We start from the raw sequence: 19,338 nt of genomic DNA on the forward strand, positions 1-19,338 counted from the left end.
GAGGGAGTTTGGACTGAATGTCGCATTATCCTTTTGCAGGTTTCCTGCTTCCTGAGGGAATATAACTATAGAGATGAGACAAGGAGATGTTCTCCAGAAACATTCAGTCATGGAATTATATTAAATCGTCAGAGTGCCAAAAAGCTTTTTAACGTCATGCTCAATTATAATTAGAGGTGATTAAGAAGCTTAAATATGTCACAAGCTGAAGAAAAAGTAATGCTGAGAGTAGGACTGGCAGCCTAGACAAATTCCTGGTTTAAGAATTCATGCTAGACTGAATGTCTGTTGACCAGTCAAAAATCTGTATTAAAATATAGTCAAGATCAAGATACACAACTGTTCATGTTTTACTTCGGAATGGAGTGTATTAGATATGAAAGAAATGTTTTGAGGTTTGTTTTTTTGTTTCAGCTACCAAAACTGACAGTTGCATTAAAAATATGTAAAAGTATTTTTCTTTTTCTAGAGACTTAATACCTATAGTTGCTGCTCTGGAGTACAACCAGTGGTTTACAAAGCTGTCCTCCAAGGACCTGAAATTAGTAAGTAATAAATTGAAATAATATGCTTGCTATTTTCTGGCTTTACTATGTTTTAGGAGATACTTATATTGTTTTTTTAAGAACTTGATTTTCTAAGGGATGTAAAATGGGGCAGTTTATTGAAAATTATTTTTCCATTAATCATATCCAGAAAATGTGAATGGCTGAACAGGTAATTCATGCCATAAAAACACTACTGAGAAGCAGCTTGAGGTCTTGAGAAAATTTCATATGGATAAAGATTGGAAAGCTTATTGAGAGGGAAAGATGCCACACAAAGAAATAGTAAACTACCTTCAAAGCAACCTGAAATCTCTGTTGCTTTTTGGAGTTATGAATATCAGCATTCTGTTTCCTGATTTTTTTTCCCTTCCACAATATAGAGCAGGCTTTTCTCCTAATTTTCCTTCCTATCCAGAGAGGTTGAGGAGTCTCCTTCTCTGGAGATCTTCCAAACTGCAGGGATACAGCCCTGTGCCATGTGCTCTGGGTCTCCCTGCTGGAGCAGAGGAGTTGCGTGAGATGATTGCTAGAGGTCCCTCCCAACCTCAATCATCCTGTGATTCTATAATTCATTGCAACTTGATGATTTTTTCTCTTAACTATTTGAAACTAATCCCTTAAAGTAATAAATATTTAGTGATGTGTGATAACAAAAATGACCAGCTGAAAATAAAGAGTCTCTTGATATAAAAATGTGCTCATTGCATTCCTAAGCTATCATTTCCTTCCCTTAAATTAGAGTAGGCAAAACACTTTTTTTCTTCCCTGCTGGGACACCCTGCTAAAAATTGTATACAGTGTGAATCTGAGGGTATTTTTAGTCTTGCAGTTCCTTGCTAAAACTGCCATTGCAAAAAGGTACAGTAAAACTATCAGCTTATGTTCAAATTCAAAATTGAAGGAAGATAGTACACTTAGTTAGGTGACTAGCCACTGTAGTTTGCCTAGAACAAGAACTGTGTGTATTATCCAAGATTTTTTTTTCCTGTAAATTTGAAGAATTCTTAGCAACTTTTATTTGGAAGAGTTTTATTCAAGCACGTAAACTTTATCAGTCTTGTAAGTGCACCAGTTTGTCAATACAAATCTTCACGTTCCATCCATTCCATTTGCAGATGAGAGTATCAGCAAAGTGTAAGTTATTGGACAGTAAATGTGTACCGTAGAAACACTACTGAGAGTCAGTGTGAGTCCAGGGGTGTCCAGAGGCTGCAGAAGACATTGGGCTTTATGGGGTACCCTCTGATGTTGTCCCTGGTAGACAGCACCTCTCTAGTGTTTTCATAGCACATGAAACCCTTCATTTACCATCACACTGCTTAGAAGCACTGGGAGAATGCTCTGGAATCTTAATTTATGGAAGGTAAAAAGAGAATTGGAAAGATAGATGAGTTGATGCAATTTAGACAAAATTGTGATCCCTACTGTGTAAATAAATAATAACTTTATATGTGTGGTAGAATTTGGGATATTTTATTTTCTTCTTTTTAGGAGATTCAATTAGTCTAAAATCAAAAAAAAAAAAAAAAAAAAAAAAAAGACAGCCTGTCTATTAGAAATAGAGATGTCTTGCATATAAATGTCACTTTGCCCTTTCTAAAGGCGGACAAATTTGACTAGTTTCAGCATTTCATGATCGTGACTGGAGTTCACATTAAGATTTCACGTGTATGTTAGTGTGTGCTGGGAATCTAGACAAATTCAGAAGCAAAATATAAGATTACGGTAAGTTGTAACATTTTGAGTTCACTGGAACAGCTTTTTAATCACTGAGGCTTTGTCTCTTCAGGAAACCAAGTCTGCTGTTACAATGTGTGTTGTTCATGTTCACAGTGCTTGCAAATGTCCATGCAGCTTAGAGAATCTGACAACGGTGAAGATCATCAGATGTGTTTTAGTTCAGTATGGAGCCTAGGAGAATTACTACTGAAATACTCCACACCGACTCCCTAGTCCTTATGTAATCTTTGGAGGACCTATAGCCACGCTGCTGTTCCTGGGGAGATTTTTTTTTTCTTTTGCATTATAATGTCCCTGTTTGTGTTTAGTTGTCATTCCTGTTTAGGCTTTATTCTCCATTCTTCTAATGGTATGACATGGGTTAGGAAGAAGATTTTGTTGTTTTCATTGTTTAAATCGAGTCTTTTTTTGAATGACAGAGCGGGTTTGTGTGTGTGTGTTACTTTTTTACTATGATTATAAAAATTCTGTCCCTTGTGCTTAGATGGCTAATTTCTTAAATTATTCACTTCTAGTCTGCCTCCCACTCCTCTCTGAGTCTTTCCAGATGTTGGACTCGATGATCATGAACATCTTTTCCAACCATAATGATTCCATGTCCTCTGCTGCCATTTGACTCCCTCAGGGATATTCTTGGTATCCTTATTTATTATCGACATATGACTGGAAACTGGTTGTGGCCTGGATCCTGTTAGGATGTTCCATGTTTGTGTTCTTTAATGTTGTTCTGCCTTTTTTTTGGCAGTCCGCCGATGTCTGCGAGCAGATTCTGCGGGTGGTGAGTAGGTCCAATCGCCTGGAAGAGCTGGTCCTGGAGAATGCCGGGCTGAGAACGTGAGTGACTTCTTCCAAGCCTTGCATTAGTAATGCTTACTCCCATTGCAACAGATGGGTGATATGTGTTAATTAGCATAAGCATTAAAAAGAGCTCATGCCCAGTGTTTGACTTCTGAGGAGCTTATACTTAGAAGCTTTTTGACAGGTTTTTCAGAAGTTCCTTATGACAAAGAAGTCCCTTTAAAACTATATATATATTTTTAATCCTACCTGGAGAGTTGGGTTAAGTGATAGAACACAAATGGGTTGGATAGGAGCGTAAGCCTTAAATCAACTTGCACTGTTCCTCTCCAGATATAGTTACAAAGGCTATCATGAAAACCTTTTATTGCGTAGAAAATAGTGGTAAACCTTTTTATTTAACACTGAATGACAGATTACAGTTGCATTTTTCTAGAGAGCTGTTTTTATCTTACTGGGGATTGCAGCCTGCACAAATAAAGTAGCATTTTGACATAAGTAACATTTTATAAGGAGCAAGAAAGTAGATTAAAAAGTTTAACCCCTTGCCCTAACTTTAAAAGAATGGCATGTAGAGGAAAGCCATGTGGTTGTTCTTGTGTAAGTTTTAAATATAGTTGTTATGTTCATTACTACATATTTACTTACTATTTTGTAGGAAAAAGAAACAAAATTCAGGTCATAAACTAACCCATTGGAAGTATTTGTAGCTTGTTTTAAGTATTAGAGCAGTAACCAAGATCATGTAGACAAAGTGAAAAGTATAGTGTCAATAAAATTTTATATTTAATTAACAAAACAATAGAAAGGTTGGAAAAAGGGAATCCTGTACTAGGAAGGAAAAAGTATAGAAGGGAAACAAAGAGAAAAATTAAATGGTCTTTTTAGTTTTTTGGTTCCTGTCTTCCCTTCCTCCCCACATCCCCTGCACCCCACCATGGGTTTTGCACTAGAGAACTGCCCAAATTACTCAGGAAATTTGTGATGGAGTTGGAGATTACCCCTAAACCTCGTGGTCACTGTGCATTGCCTTTATCAGCTGTCATTCAAACACAGGTGTCCTGTTTTAGCTCATTTTTCTCGCTCTGTTTGCTATGAAACATTGTGATAATCACGCACATTAAAAGCTATATTGACTACCTTTGCACATTGCCTGCATTGGCTTGTCTCAGTTGGACCTGGTTTCAGTTTTAATAGGACTTGACAGATGAACAACTGGAGACTTTGATTTTCATGCCACCATCTACATACATAGTATTTGGCATGTTGCCTTAGTGTCTCTTTTCTGATCAGGGTTGTCTGCTCTTGTCAAGGATGCACTTGTCAGTTTTACAAGTTACCATATCTGCTTGCTAGGGACAAATCCTGCTGTTGTTGGGCATCTTCCTTTCACACAGCTCGTAGACTAGTTGTTTTCAATAGGCTGTGGCAGACTGCTAGACTGGCATTGCGAAAGAAGTAGCAAGAGCAGGGCTTTCAGAAACACCCGAGCTGTTGCAAGAACATATTTCCTCTCTCAGCAGAGTCATTTGAAGATGCTTCCACCCTTTTCTGCTTCCAGTCACACATTTTTGGTCCTGAAGATTTGGGTTTGGATATGGCCCCATAAGCAGTTGTCATCATCCTAGATGAGGGGAAAGGAAACTGGGGATAATGGTAGGAGTAAGGACCCAGATGCAGGCAAGTGTGGACTTGCTGTGGGTGGAAACAGGTTGTCCAATGGAGTCCTCCATCAGATAGGATTTATGCCAGTGTAGATGTTCTTGAGCATTTTAATCCTCATTGCTATTTCTTTAACAGACATAAAGGAAGAAGTCTAGATTATTATGCGTGGCTTTAGTGCATAAAGAGAATACTAATGTTTTGATAATTACTAGCATGATAATTGAGGTCAGTGATACCTAATTTCAGAGAGAGGGGAATAGTGCAGGAGCACCTGAACAAATGAGCTGAAAAGCGAGTTGCATCGCTTGGGTGCTTTAGAGGAGGGAAGCAGGGAGTATATGATCACCAGAATACTTGTCTCCAGAAAGATTCCCAGATGGATGCTTCAGTCTGCAAAGGTCTGCTGGCAAAAGCAGCCTGTTCCTTGGCCTGGCGTGTGCTCTGCAGCCTGGCAGAATGTCCCTCCTGCCGGCTGCCTTGCACCGGCCATGGCAGCCAGCAGGGAACAGCCGCTCCAGCAGGGAAGCTCCGAAGTGCCCGGCAGTGGTCTGGGGAGGACCTCTGGCAGGGCAGTTGCATCTCATTTCACCCTGTTGGATGAGCTCTGAATATCAAGAGGTGTGAGACAACTACACGTTAGTTCCCTCCATGCATGTCCTCTTTTTTAGTTTACTGTTATGTAGATGTTATTTAGACAGATCTTGAGGAATTTTGCATGCCCGAGATTTCCTAATCTGCACTATTCTTACCCTCGTGAAATATCCCTACCTCCAACCCTCAACGTCCTCAGCACATTCAAGTGTGGATATGCAGTACGTGCAGGATGGATTTGCTGGCTTTTACAAAGTCAAAGCCCTCTGTGGCTATGGTGTGCTGCCAACCAAACCATAAATGCCAGCACTTGAGAAACAGGCAAAGCGAAAAGGGGGAGGAGGGAAGGTCACGCAGGGAGCAGAGAGCGCACGTGCCCCAATCTAAGGCAGAGGCTGCTCAGGGAGTGGAGAAGTTGTGTTAGTTTTTCCAAAGTGAGCAGGGAGCCCTAAGAAGGTAGTCCAGTGCTTTCTGGTGGATTTACTATACCTCTGATAACTAGTTAACACACACCCTAGTTGTCCAGAAGTTCTACTAACACTGCTTATGTTGGTGGCAAAAGCTGGGACAGAGTTTGCAAAAAAGCCTAAAGATGTTGGCTGAGTAATGTAATGAAAACCTCTTAGGGATAAAGGGAAGAGAGCCTCCTTGTGAAGAAAGGGTGTATAAAACTCAAAACCTTCTATTTTTGGGGGACTTAAGTGGGTCTTGATTTATTTGCTTAAGCATAGACATGTAGTGCCAGTTGAAGTGCTGGAGGGTATGCACAGAGGACCTATAGGAGACAGAGCAGAACATGAGGCCTGTCAGATAGCACCGATTCAAGCACAGAATTTCTTTTTGTTGAGTGTTTGTATTCACTTGTATTTTAAGAAAAGAATACACTTGTCCTAAAGGCATCCCATCATCAAGCCTCTGCAACACTGAAGCGTGATGCACCCAGGGAGTCCCTGAGGAAATGGGGTTCCAAAGGAAAACTAAACTTTCCAGGAACATCTCTGTACTCAAGAACACCTTGCAAGCTAGCACACGGCCAAAGCCTGTTGTAGCTGTTGCTGCCCAGATTCCAAACTTTTCCAGAGTCTGGGAAAAGGATGCCATTTCCCCTGCAGCTCACATCACACACACTGATCACTTGCATGGGGACAGGATCTGCCCCAAAGGAAAAGGGACATCATTAATTACAACTCTCTTAGCAGTGTAGCCATTAGTTCTCTGACACTGGCCCACAGGGCATCTCTGCTGCAAGGCAGAGAGAAGGAAGCTGTGTGAAGGCAGCTCAAGGGATATTTTTGTTGTCTATAAATAGCTTAAGTACAGTAAGAACATGGAAGTTATATCTCAATTTAACAAAAACACGCTGTAGGATTAGTTCTTTAATAGGAAGAGTATTTCCGGTGTGCACAAGGACAGGTTAGAGCCAGGACTAACTGACCACCTTGTGACCCAAGGCATGAAATGCACCTCCCTCGCAGCCTGGCAGCGAAACTAGGCCTGGTTCTGGGCTGCGTCGTGTGGCTGCGGCTCCTCTGCTTGGGGCCAGGGCCCCTTGTCCCTCCAGGGGTCGGGGACAGGGCGAGTAGCTGCTGTGGCTGCCGCGGCTGCCCGCACTGGTTATTTGAAGTCACCACGAAGCTCCCGGTGCTGCCTAGCCAGGCTGTTGTGGCGCTGTACACCTGATACACCACGGTCTTTCTCTTGGGGCCTGTTACCAGAACTGTGATCAGGCAACGCCTTAGCGTGCTCCTCGCTGTAAGAAGAAGCAGGCAACGAAAGAGCAGCTCGTGTGTGTGCTGCTCTTCTGTGCGAGCGCTACCCGTGCTGCTTCACAAGCTCCAAAGTGCTCCTGTGGGCTCTCGACCTTGCCGGGAGGCCGCAGGGCCCCTCCATTTAAGCTAGTTGAAGGCAGCTGCAAGAGTGCAGCAGTCCTGGGGCCCGAGTTGCACGGCCCAGATCCCACCCTGGTGGCACCGCAGGACGTGCTGAAAGACGCGCTCACGTTTTGAGTCATTCTGCCTACCCCCTGCTTTATTGCATCCTTAGATCTTTATGGAAAGTGCTTTACACTTTGATTGAGCACTCTTCAGTCTCTTAGATGACAGAATAAATAAATAATAATATTACCTGCTGTTGAGAGGCAGCAGATCAGCAGGCAGAAGCGTTGTTCGGAATTGAAGAATCCTTTCTGCTTTGCAGGGGGATAAATTGGCCACTGTTGTCTAGTGATCCCTTGACACTTTTAAGCCTCTGAATGTGCTGTTGATTCAGTAGATAACAGAACTCTTTCCTCCTCACTGTTCTTTCCTTGCAGAGATTTTGCACAGAAACTAGCCAGTGCCCTAGCCCATAATCCCAGCTCAGGACTCCATACGATTAACCTTGCTAGCAATCCACTTGAAGACAGAGGTATGGTAACATTTCCATTTTTCGCTTTCTACAAGTATAATAGGGGGATTACTGCTGCTCCATTCAGCTCTGTGTGAATAATAAAGCTATTGTTCTGGGTGTAATGCCATTGTAAATATCTGTTGTTCACAAATGACTGAGACCTCCTATTCTTTTTGATTTATGCATATTCATTAGCTTGTCAAGGAGTATTCAAATGTCTTAAAGCAACCATGGTTTTCGTTAGATTTCATTACATTTTCACAGGTGTTTCTTTTAAAAGGAGATAGAACTCAATGTTTCAGGCTAGAGAGGAAATACTAGGTTTTTTTGACTCAATATAATCCATTTGAGGATGAAGTGCAAGAATGGCTTTATGCCTTGGAGTGTATTTTCCTGGGTTTTTCTCCCCCCTTTTTTATTTGGACCATACTTCTCTACATATTTCCTTGCATTGTAGCTGTTCCCATTTTCAGCTTTATGCTAGTCCTTAGTAGTGCCATTGCTTTGCCCCGTAGGCATTGTAGTGTTCTGTAATACTGTCATATCTGGCATTCTTTTATAGCAACATGCTGTTGACTCCATAATGTAGAAAAGCAAGCTGAACAGCGCTTTTTCAGCTCTTTTTCTCTCAGAGTAGGCGCTGGTAGAGGTGATTTCAGTACCTATCAAGTCAGTTCCACTCCCATGTCTATTCTTCTTTCACCCAAGGCACTTATTTTTAAAATAAGGTTACATTCTTTCAGTCTGGAGTTGACCTTGAGCACTGCCCGTGTGAGATTTCCATTTGCCTCACTTAATGCATTCCAAGCACACAGTGTTCTTGGGATCAGACCATCTTGTGTTCCTCTTGGGCCAAAAGAAAAACAGGATTTTTGCTCAGTGAACATTTTCTTGTTTTATTTGGGTTGTTTGGGGAAAATTTTCCAGTCCCTTTGCTGACATGAATCAAAATGAAGAAACTGTTCTTTGTGTTTAGAATCTGACTGACTCAGGATGCTGTTCTTAGATCAGACTTCTGTAGGTGTGTCTCTTACTTTTTCGGTGAAGGGAAAAGATGAGATTCCTTTTCCCTTTAAAAAAAAATTTTTTTGTATCTCTCTTTCTACTGACTAGAAATAATCAATAAAAATATATAAGTATTTTTATCTGACCTGAATAATTTTTGTTCTTCCCCTTCCCAAACACCTTCTGGAAAAGTCCATATCATGTTAAAGCCACTCTTTTGCTGAAAAAACACTGTTGCAAAATGTGCCATCAGCCTAACTGCAATACACTAGGATTTCTGTTTTATAAGATTGCCATGAGGGGAAAAAAACTGTCATTTTATACGTATTGCTGATTCTGCTTTCAAAGAAATGAATTTAAAGTAAGTATGTCACAAAAGATTTTTTTAAAGCCCATTTTTTTTTTCCTCTGGAAAACAAAACAAATAACTAAAACACTTGGTAGCTACTCTATAGTCCAGGGGATTTTTTAAGGTATCAGTGTGGTTGCTGTTTTTGTAATACAGCTACTGATTCAAACCGTTCTGCAGGAGGCCCATGGAAGATAAAAATAAAGTATAGAAGCTGCAACTTGCCAAAATTAGTGGTTAGTTTGTTTTTTTCATTTGCTCACTCTCTTCTGACACATCTACAGTTATGGTTAGGCCTTCCTTCAGAGAATTAGCTGAATTATGTAGGTATATTAAATAAAGAGAAATTACCCATAATTGCAGTGCACAAATGTGGCATTAAGAAATACTTTAATGTCTTGTGATCCAGTCAGTGTCTGCAAGGTGAATTTGATTTTATTAAACTGAAAAGGCAGCAAGCATTTCACAAGTGAATCCTGGCATAATTGGGATGTAGGTGAAATACGTGGATTTTGCAAAACTCTTATGTCTTGGTATATCACCTCTGCAAGACCTGAAAGTTTAATCAGATTATATTGCAAATATTAGGGAAGTAAGAGTAGTGTAAATTACAGGGACTGTTGTTGCACATTATTAGGGAGAGGGAAATAAAGCTGTGGTGTATTATTGAGTACCCATAGGTAAAAATACTATATTATTACAGTAATGCAACTGCCTACAGAAGCAAAAGACTACTCTGTTTAGCAAAAGCGTAGAATCTTAATTTAGTTAGAAGATAAAGTAGTGTTAAATAAAATGAGTTTGTGCAGAGAATCGTGTGTTAGTAATTGGCTTCTCTTAGTGGTGCTGCCAACATTAGTGAGGCCGACACCACCTGGAAAATCTGTTCCTAGTCTGGCCTTTAAAATGTGGCCATGCTTAACCAATGGAAATTTTACCTTTACTAAGACCGTAACGTCAGATATAATTTTGTTAAAAAATAATGCAAAACAAATAAAATAAAACCTTAAAACACTCAAAAACAAAGGTATGTACCTGGATGTAGCAAAGTCATCTTTTGCCATCCCAGACGTCGTGTGTTACAAGGTCAGCAGCAACAGGTTGCCTAAAGAGAGCATTCCAATGCCCGAGAGACCTGAAGTACTTGTTCTTTTCTGCACCTTATTCCTGCATTTTATAGCTCTGTGGATTCTTACCACTATGATGCTAAGATATTAAAATCCATCATCTTGCTCAGGGTAATGGGTTGATGGTTAGCTTCATGCAGGGATGGAGAAGTACCATTTTTTGCTGCATTCCTCACAAGAAGAGCTTCACAACAACACTGACACTTCTCATATGCTCTGCAATGCTGCTTCCATGGCCTAGCTTTACACTGCTTTGAAACTCTATGTGATGACTGAACCAGATCCACAAAACTAGATGGTCAGCCACAAGATTTGCATTCTGCAGCCATCCTTACAAAGACTGATTCCCCACTATTTTAGATGAGCTGAACACAGTTTTTTTCCCCAGAAAATTGGGGTAGGAAAGAAATCTGACTCTATACATCCTTGCAGAAAGCTCATGAAGACACCTAGTTGCTACTGTGTTCTACAGTAAACAGTGCCAAGGCATCATCACTCTGATATTTTGGCAGTATGAATAAAATATGTCATGTTGCTTTGAGCCATATGAAAGTTGCAGCTATCATCAACTCGCACAAAATGCTTTTACAGAGAGCATTAAAAAACCCTGCAACCAAAATTGCACATCTGATATATAGCTGCTCTTTCTTTATTATTAATGATAACATCTGATAAAAGCAGTATAAACATGTGTCTGCGATGTGCTCTGTAGTGCACTCTTTCATGTCTGCTTATGTGAAGAGCTGTTTTTTTATTATTTATTTATTGTGATTTAGAACAGGTAAAAGGTTATTCTCTTTTCCCTTTTTTCACTAAGTGATTTATTAGGGAATGCATTTCACACCTCATGCTCACACTTGAGTTTCTATGTTGATTATTCCATTATTAAGGTAAATATCTCCAAACTTGGCTCCTCTGTTACTTTAGTATGTGCTTTCTTAATAAAAATATTATATTTTTCTTAAGTGTGATGATATCTATGGCATGTGGAGTTGAATACCCTGAGAAGGTGCTTTAATGAAAAGGCGAATGTGTTCTTTCTTTTATGTTGAAACTGTGCCAAGGTAGTCAGGCCCATGTCAGCATCCTAATATGTTTTACTGTTTGAGATCAGAGGCAATTGTAGCATTTCCAAGTCCACTTAAAAGCTGGTAGCCTACAGAATAATGAAGTGAGATGAAGGGCCATTATAGCTCGGGAAGAGATTCAAGTTCTTGCTGCAGGTCCTCAGCAACAAGAGGCAGGTCCTCGTTGTGCCTGTGTGCCTGTAGCATCAGCCCTCATATAAGCAATACAGACTGTTGCTCAGTGCAATTGCAGCAGGCCCAGTACATAGCGGTTTTCTTCAAGCAACCTCTGAATGTCTGTATTTAACAAAGGAAGGGGTCCTCTCAAGAAAATAAGGCAGTCTTAGCACGCGCGCTGTCTCTCTCTCATACACACACACACATATATGTATGTAAAAATATATATATAGGCCAGTGTCTGCATGCCCTGATTTCTCATCCTTTTAAAATGAAAAAAAAAAGTCAAATGGTTTGAAGTTTCATGTGAACTACCATTGTTGGAGTGTAGTCTCTGTGTGTTTTGGTTTTTAAACTTGTTATTTTTATGGCTGAGCCATAAAGCTTCCAGACTTCCCAAGTGCTGACGATATCAAATGTCTAAATGCCTTCTCTTTGATTCCTTTCTTCTCAAAAGTGGAAGTGTGTATTGCATAGTTTTTACAGTACTATAAAGAGGCTCACTGATAGTTAACAACAAAGTTCCCTTTATGTGCAATGGTTAGCAATGAAAGCACAGAGACTACAGCTGTTGTTTCAAGGCTTTATAGCCATAAAAAGATGGGATAATGTGGGGCCAGCCCCTACGGTGAGCTCGGCCATGCAAGAGTATTTGTGCCACTGTGCATTTGGCTCCGGTGTGATCAGTGACTGCCCTCAGCATGGCTGGGAAAATCTGGGATCACAGAGGGGAACTGAAAGCATCTGCCTTCTCTTGCTCCCTCCAGGTGTGTCCTCTCTAAGTGTCCAGTTCGCCAAGCTTCCAAAGGGGCTGAAACATTTAAACTTATCTAAAACCTCCTTGTCACCTAAAGGTATGTTTTGTGGAACCTGAAGGTAGGTTTTATAAATATGCTGGACTTTGGACTGGATTCTGCATCTGTTTAGGTCTTTTGAAAAAGTCTTGCTTGTATAGGACTTGGACTGGAGCCTGTATTGCAGTGGAATAGATTTAATTTAGAACCACCATAAAGAATACTTCAGAAAGGTACCTGTAGCACCAGTGTGTGGTGAATTTCCAAAATGGTATTTGGAAAGCTAATCAAGGATTTTGCACACAATTATTATCTTACAAAATAAAGTATGATGAGAATTACTCCGGCCAAATCACTCTTAACAGTCAAGTTAATTCATTTCATTTTTCATTTCAAGTTAATTCAATTCATTTTGTAATTTACAAAATTCTGACTTAATATATTTCTTGCAATTGAAATATGTACTTTTAAAAAATATAAAACCACAGAAACACAAGTAAGATGATTTCAGGCTTTTCTGAATTGTTGTTTTACAAGTAATAGATGCAGTGAACTCTTAGACACAATGAACAGACCGAGATTCTCTTAAGTAGAGCATGAATGTTAAGAATAAATGCACTGTGTTATCGCAGCTTTTTCACAGAAGTTGACTTGGAAGAGTTGACTGAATTGCAGTCTATGAAAGATATTAGATCATAATAGGTATAAACTGTGCTCTATTATCCCTTTAATTATCACTCAGGTGTGTGAACAATCTGCATTTTTTCTAAACTTCAGTTGTTGACCTGGGAGTTTTGGAGAGGAGTATGGGGTGATAAGTGTTCCATAGCTCTTATTATATTTAACAGATGGCAGACACTATCCCAAATTTATTCACTCAGCATTTTCATTAACAGGCTTTCTTAAACTGTTTCTTTTTTCTACTGCTGACTTTATTTTTTGTGGTGACAAGCAATTGATTAAGAATATTGACTAGCCATATGTTTATTCTTAAGAATAGGCCATCAAGAATTAAACAAAACTTCATTTTACTCCAATCTGCTCATATATCCTGTGCTCATGTAGTCTGAATGATTTTTTTAAGGGCTCTGGATTGTTGAGTGAAGAACATACTCTGTCTGTACTGCTACCTCTATAAGGAATAAATGCTGGCTTGGTGAGGTCTTTCAACAAAATCGAGTTGACAGACATGAATTCTGAGGTTATGAACACAACTTTGAAGGTTTTTTTAACTTTCCTTTAAAGATAATCTTAAAAGCTGAGAAAATACTCCAGCCTGACTAATATTGACCTCATGAGATTCTTAGGGCTGTATTACAGCCCTAAGAACAACATGTTACGCTGAACATTGTCGCATGGCAGTCCCTAGAATTCCCTTTAATTACAATAAAATAAAATAAAATAAAATAAAATAAAATAAAATAAAATAAAATAAAATAAAATACCTGATATGATACACTGTTGGCGAGAGCCTGTGACTGTATTTGTGACACCTTAAAACTGGGATTTTTTTGTAACCTGAACCTGGAGAACCTCAGCTTTGCCACTTTGGTTGTTTGCAAAGCTCTTCTCCTTAGGCAGTTTTTCTTTAAGAAGGCAGCACTGAATTGGCTTGTGCCTTGGTAGGTTATTTTTGAACTTGTGAAATTGAGGGCTTTTCCTTTGGGGAAGGCAGATTTCTTAAGGAGACAGTGTCATTTGTTCAGGGATGTTCTTTACTGACCTTGAATTCAGTAGATCTTCTACAATTTCTTACTGGTTTTAAGCCTTACTTAAAAATTACTTTCTATTTGAGATAAGTTTCTAAGTTCGGAGGATGCCTTCCCCATCTGATCCTTCTTCAAATATTGCATCTCAGATTTCCTAGGAGCTATTAGCAGTCTGAGCCCCCAGGGAGCAGTAAAAGTGCATGGTAGATTGTCCGCAAACAAAAGCGAGATTACTGTTAAAGTGTAGTATGAGGTAGGTGAAGTTCAAGCACAAGTTTATGGAGTTGAAAATTCTAGTTAAATGGAAAAGTCTGCTATGGCAGTTGAAAGATTTCTGAACATGAAATGAGCTGATGCCTTATAGCCTTTCCTTGCCAAAGCTAGCGCAGATACTCTTCCCAAGGTCTCTGGATTGGTTCTCTAAGTTATTTGTGGGACTGTTGGCAGTGCATGACATTAACTTTCACTCGTAGCTGCTTAAAAATTCTGCTCCTCAAGAAACCCACTGAAGTGGACCAAGAGTTAGAATCTCTGGTTGTTAAATACATCTTTTAAAAGTTGCATTTGCTGGAAATAAAAATCCTAAAAAGGGTAAAGTACTTCTTTGGAAAGGAAGGCTCTGACTAGTTTGTTCCCAGTACATGCTTTTTATTTTTAATGTGAAAAAATCTTAATGGGAATTGAAAGTGTTTGTGCATCTCTTGATATTATAATTAACAAACTATTTCTTTCTGAAATTACAGGCAAACACATAATTGAAATATTTTTAACTTCTAGGTCTTGTCACTTGCTTTTGAAGTCCTGGCAAATTATAATTGTTAATGTACTTGGTCTTCAGCAGATGCTTTTATCTATTTCCACAGATACTTTTAATCTAAACATTGCGTGCAAGGAGACATTGTCTTAGTGTCACAGAGTCCGCTGTGTTTTAAAATCTGTTTCGAGATGCACTCGTGCAGAGTTGGCAAAACAGGGGTCACTGAGCATTGATGTATGACAGCCTGGTCGCTGACACCGTGCACTTACCCTGCTGCTGTGGCCTGGAGCAGCTGAGTGCAATCCTGACCTTGCCTTGCAGGGGTGAACAGCCTTTCCCAGTCACTGAGTGCCAACGCGCTGATCGCCAGCACGCTCCTCCATCTGGACCTCTCAGGGAACGCTCTCCGCGGCGATGATCTCTCAGTAAGCACCTCCTTCTGGCTCAGGAAGGAAGGGCTCTCTGGATTTGCGGTCTAGAGAAGGGCAAAGCCATTTTGGCTGTGGGCAGGTGCAGTTCTGGTAGTGATAGGAAAAAACGTTTTGATACCTGCTCTTGGGAATGCACTTGGGTGTCTGAGTCACCTCATGCAACTGAACGAGTCCACAGAGTTCACAGCATTAGGGTCTGGTAAAACTGATGAATGAGGAAACTGCAAGGGTAAGGCTTGTTCCAGTAGACCAAGCATGCACTGATAATGCTATTTGAAAGTCGTCAAAACAAAATGTACAGAACTTCTCTTCAGTGGAGAAGGTTTTGCAGAGTTTTCATTAGAGGCTTGGAAACAAGTGTTCTGACTTGAAAAGATTTTTTTTCTTTTTTAAGTAAAGCTGCACATTTCTCTGGCACACAGTAGCTGAAACTCACGATTCTTTCACTAATTCAATTCTTACTAAGATTCTGTTGGGCAGCTCTTTTTATTTTGCTGTAACAAGTGCCACCGTGGTGCAGCTCTATCTTCTTTACCACACAAACCATGGAATTCTCAATTTGTGTGTATTCAGATTTTGACTATCATATTTGTATTTCTCTTACGTCAACTTTTTCTGTTGTTTTTTTTGCACAAGATTGTCAGGTTTTTAATTCTTTTAAGTCTTAAGCATCTAAAATAAGCAGCACAGAAGCCATCCGATCTGAGCATCCAATGAGCTTAAAGTGCTCATTCAAAGAAGTAGTTTTTTTCAGATGTGAGAGATGAAAGTTTCAATGGGACAAAAAGATTTAAAGGAGTGGCAAATATAAATAGTTGAACACAAATAAAGATATAAAGTAAATCATTCTCAAAGAAAAAATACCATAATGTCTAAACATCTAAAAGAAAATGTGTGTCACTGACAGGAAGTAAGTCTGATGTCTGCCTACAATATTTGAAGGGACACAAGCATGAAAAGTCAGACTTTTCTTACCCCATCAAAGAGAACAAAGAGAATATTTTTAATACTGAGATCTCTTAATCTATGAAACAATTATCCAACAGGAACCAAGCAATCATGTTATATAGCATTTAATTTTAACCTTAGCTGTGCAGAGGTTAAAGTAGGTTTAAGTAGGGAACTTCGTTTCACTGTAGGTATATGAGCTGAATGACCTAATTTTAAGAAAGGTGGTTCTATTTTAGAAATGTGTAACATGCTCTGTTTGGCTGCATTTTGTGTGGAGTTAAGTTTTCCACATTTTTGTGAATTAGGTCATACTTTTATCTTTTTTATTGTTCTGGGTGACTAAAAAAAGTCCCAAAATAAAACTGCATGTAGCCAGGACTTTTACATAAACTAACATGCAGTGATATATTCTGTGTATTCCTGAAGACATTTATAATTAAAATCTTGCTATCAGTTCTGTATTCTCTCTTAAACTCTAGCACTGTTGACAGTAAAAAAATATAATCATAGGCTTCAGACACAAGTTAACTACTTCCCTTATATGCCTGAAGGGACTGGCTTTAAACTTTCAAACCAATTAGCCTTTTTGAAGTGTAACAGCAATCTGAGTGACATTCCAAGCTATTTCTAACTAAATTAATTATAATTTCTGGGCAAAATGGGTTGCAAGATAACTGAGCGTTTGTGCATCAAAGTACTGCTTGTTCATAGTCTGAGTAGCATTCTTTTCTTGACTTTTTAACAACTAGTAGCCTTCAAAAATAAAACAGGATGTATAAATTAGATGAAAAGACATTTAAGGCATCACTACTGTAGTACAATTTATAATAAAAGCATAAAATATATTTCAGGAGTAGGTGCCTGGTAGTTTGTTTCACCAATATCAGAATTAACATGCATGTTTTTTTCCCCCCTTATAAAAGAACCTGTACAATTTTTTGGCCCAGCCAAATGCACTTGTTCATCTGGATTTATCCAACACGGAGTGTGCTCTAGATATGGTAAAGTATATTTTTGTGCAGATTCAAATACCAAATAAACCTTCTCCACCCTTCCCTCTCAGATACGTTTTTTGAGTTAATGGGAAGTAAAATCAGTCTTCCTGTTTTTCACAAGGTGTGTGGGGCCCTGCTTCGTGGATGCCTTCAGCATCTCGCTGTCCTTAGCCTCTCCAGGACACTCTTTTCTCACAGGTATAGTTTAAATGACTTTGTTCTTTACTCATGGAATCTTTGCTTTATAATGTATTGTCACTCATGCTGCTCTTTTTTAAGAAACTTAAGACTTATAAAAGAGTCTGTATGAAAGAGGTGTTATTTATCCCAAGCAAAATATTTTGTCTCCCTTTCCACTCTTTGCTAGACAACTCTAAAGTAAGCTACCTTGTCTAATAGGCTTTTTATGATCCTGGTGCAGCAAAGCATCTGTAAACACTTTTTTCCTCTAAGTGATGTCATATCAGGCTTTGAAGTCTGTCTTTAAGCTTGATTTTTAAAGTATAGATTTTAATTCATGATTTGATGATGGTTGCAAGTGTTTGTTTGGTTCCTTCCTTTTCTGGAAGGGAAGTCCTTCTTAAAGTCTTTGAGACTGAACTTTGGTTTTGTGCAATATTTATATCATAGGAAATAACAATATTAGCTTCCCTTTTCTTCATATCAGTTTGCTTGGGCTCGTATCCAGAGGTGATACCTAGTTGATAGTAAGTTATTCCAGAGTGAAGTAATTATTCCTAGTGGTGAAAAGGCGATTTTGGTGCTTTCCCAATATCATATTTGATCTTTTGCTCATAAGGTGAGTGTTTTGACTACCATTCAGACCTAAATAATCATTCTGTATAGTTCACCAGCAAGATGTTAGGTAAGAAAGTCTTCTGAGCAGCAGTGAGGATTGCTCTTGAAGTGGAATCACTCTTTCGATGACACCACGTTTCGGAGCTAATTGAGATCCATTGATTATAGAGCAAATTGAGGTACAACAAATTAAACTCAATTAAACACTAGTAAAAGATCATTACCTGACAGCTTGCATTTGCTGTTTGTTGGAATAAGGAGTATACAGATGCTGCTACTTAATGAATCTATTTACTTACAGGAAAGGAAAAGAAGTCCCTCCCTCCTTCAAACAGTTTTTCAGCAGTTCACTTGCTTTGATGCAGATAAATCTTTCAGGAACTAAACTCCCTCCTGAGCCTTTAAAGTAAGAATTTCATTTCATTTTCTCCTTACCTAAGACCTATTTTGCTTTGTTACTGTGCAAGTGCCTCATATATAAAACAAAGGGGAAAGGATTTTACTTGACTTTTTTCTCCATTTTTACATTGTTTACGTTGAATGCATGAACTCACTTGTGTAAGAAATACCATTCCCATCTCACAGTTGAGACTATTAATCATATTCTGTTGTGTGTGAATGTCACAGCTGCTTAGCTTCTATCAACTTGTTTTTTTTTTCTTTTGTGATATGTTTCTAACTTTGTGGTTTGCAAACAAAACTGTTTGCCTCGCAGTAAAATGGGATTATGTACTTGTGTGATTGCCTTGCCTTTGAAGTTGCAGTTGGTGAGGGCCAGTGGGAAACCAAACGTGTTGCAGTGCTTGGGAGGAGAGCCCTGTGGTGCGGAGCTTTGCTCTCTTTTCAGGTCGAGAGAGGATAGCAGCAACTTCTAGGGAAGCAACCTGTAAATTATTTCTTCTCCTTATGTCACCTATGTGATATGTGGGTTGTATGTTCCTTAGGTAAGCTGAATCTGGGTAGGCCATCCTGTGATTCTGGCAAAAAACATATGTTTGTTGGGCTAAATTAAAGAAAAAGCTCTTTTAAACACTTCAACCTGATATTTGTTCTGCGTTGAAACTTAAATAACCTCATCCACAGCTGACATCTGGATATGTTTGGTAATTGTTTCCAAGAACATATTCCCCAAATCTTAGAGTGGACACAGTGTCTGGGTCCATTTGCATAGTTAGGAGCCTCCTGAGGGGAAGCAGAGGCAGGAAGCGGTCACTAACTCGGCAAGGGAATATCTGGGGAGTGGGAGTTGTTTGCAAAACCAGAGACGCAGGAGTTGTGGGAGAGTTACGGAGCACTGGATGGAAAACTTTGGGTGGAATCTGAGGGAAGCTGAGAGGGGGAAAAGTTATAAGGGCCCCACATGACAGAACAGTGTACGTTGTTTGGGAGGATTTTCCCTTAATGCAGTTTGCCAGTGCAGAGGACTGAGTGCGATGCTTAAATAAGAT

The 19,338-nt window shown here is 39.3% G+C and overlaps 1 protein-coding gene across 1 annotated transcript in view; it reads left to right on the forward strand.

Annotated features, from left to right (window-relative positions):
• CARMIL1 (capping protein regulator and myosin 1 linker 1) overlaps positions 1-19,338 on the forward strand; it is a gene marked incomplete at its 5' end in the record, with an annotated part of 170,982 nt that overhangs the window by 83,014 nt on the left and 68,630 nt on the right. Inside the window, 8 exons of the mRNA XM_026034897.1 lie at positions 470-545; positions 3,034-3,122; positions 7,654-7,748; positions 12,223-12,309; positions 15,037-15,140; positions 17,021-17,098; positions 17,214-17,290; positions 18,192-18,296. Of these exons, the coding sequence (XP_025890682.1) occupies positions 470-545; positions 3,034-3,122; positions 7,654-7,748; positions 12,223-12,309; positions 15,037-15,140; positions 17,021-17,098; positions 17,214-17,290; positions 18,192-18,296 (711 nt within the window). The remainder of the gene's footprint in view (positions 1-469; positions 546-3,033; positions 3,123-7,653; positions 7,749-12,222; positions 12,310-15,036; positions 15,141-17,020; positions 17,099-17,213; positions 17,291-18,191; positions 18,297-19,338) is intronic.

Source organism: Nothoprocta perdicaria, unplaced genomic scaffold (genome assembly GCF_003342845.1).
Source record: "Nothoprocta perdicaria isolate Ctin4 unplaced genomic scaffold, notPer1 scaffold_151, whole genome shotgun sequence".
In the NCBI taxonomy this organism is placed as follows: domain Eukaryota; kingdom Metazoa; phylum Chordata; class Aves; order Tinamiformes; family Tinamidae; genus Nothoprocta; species Nothoprocta perdicaria.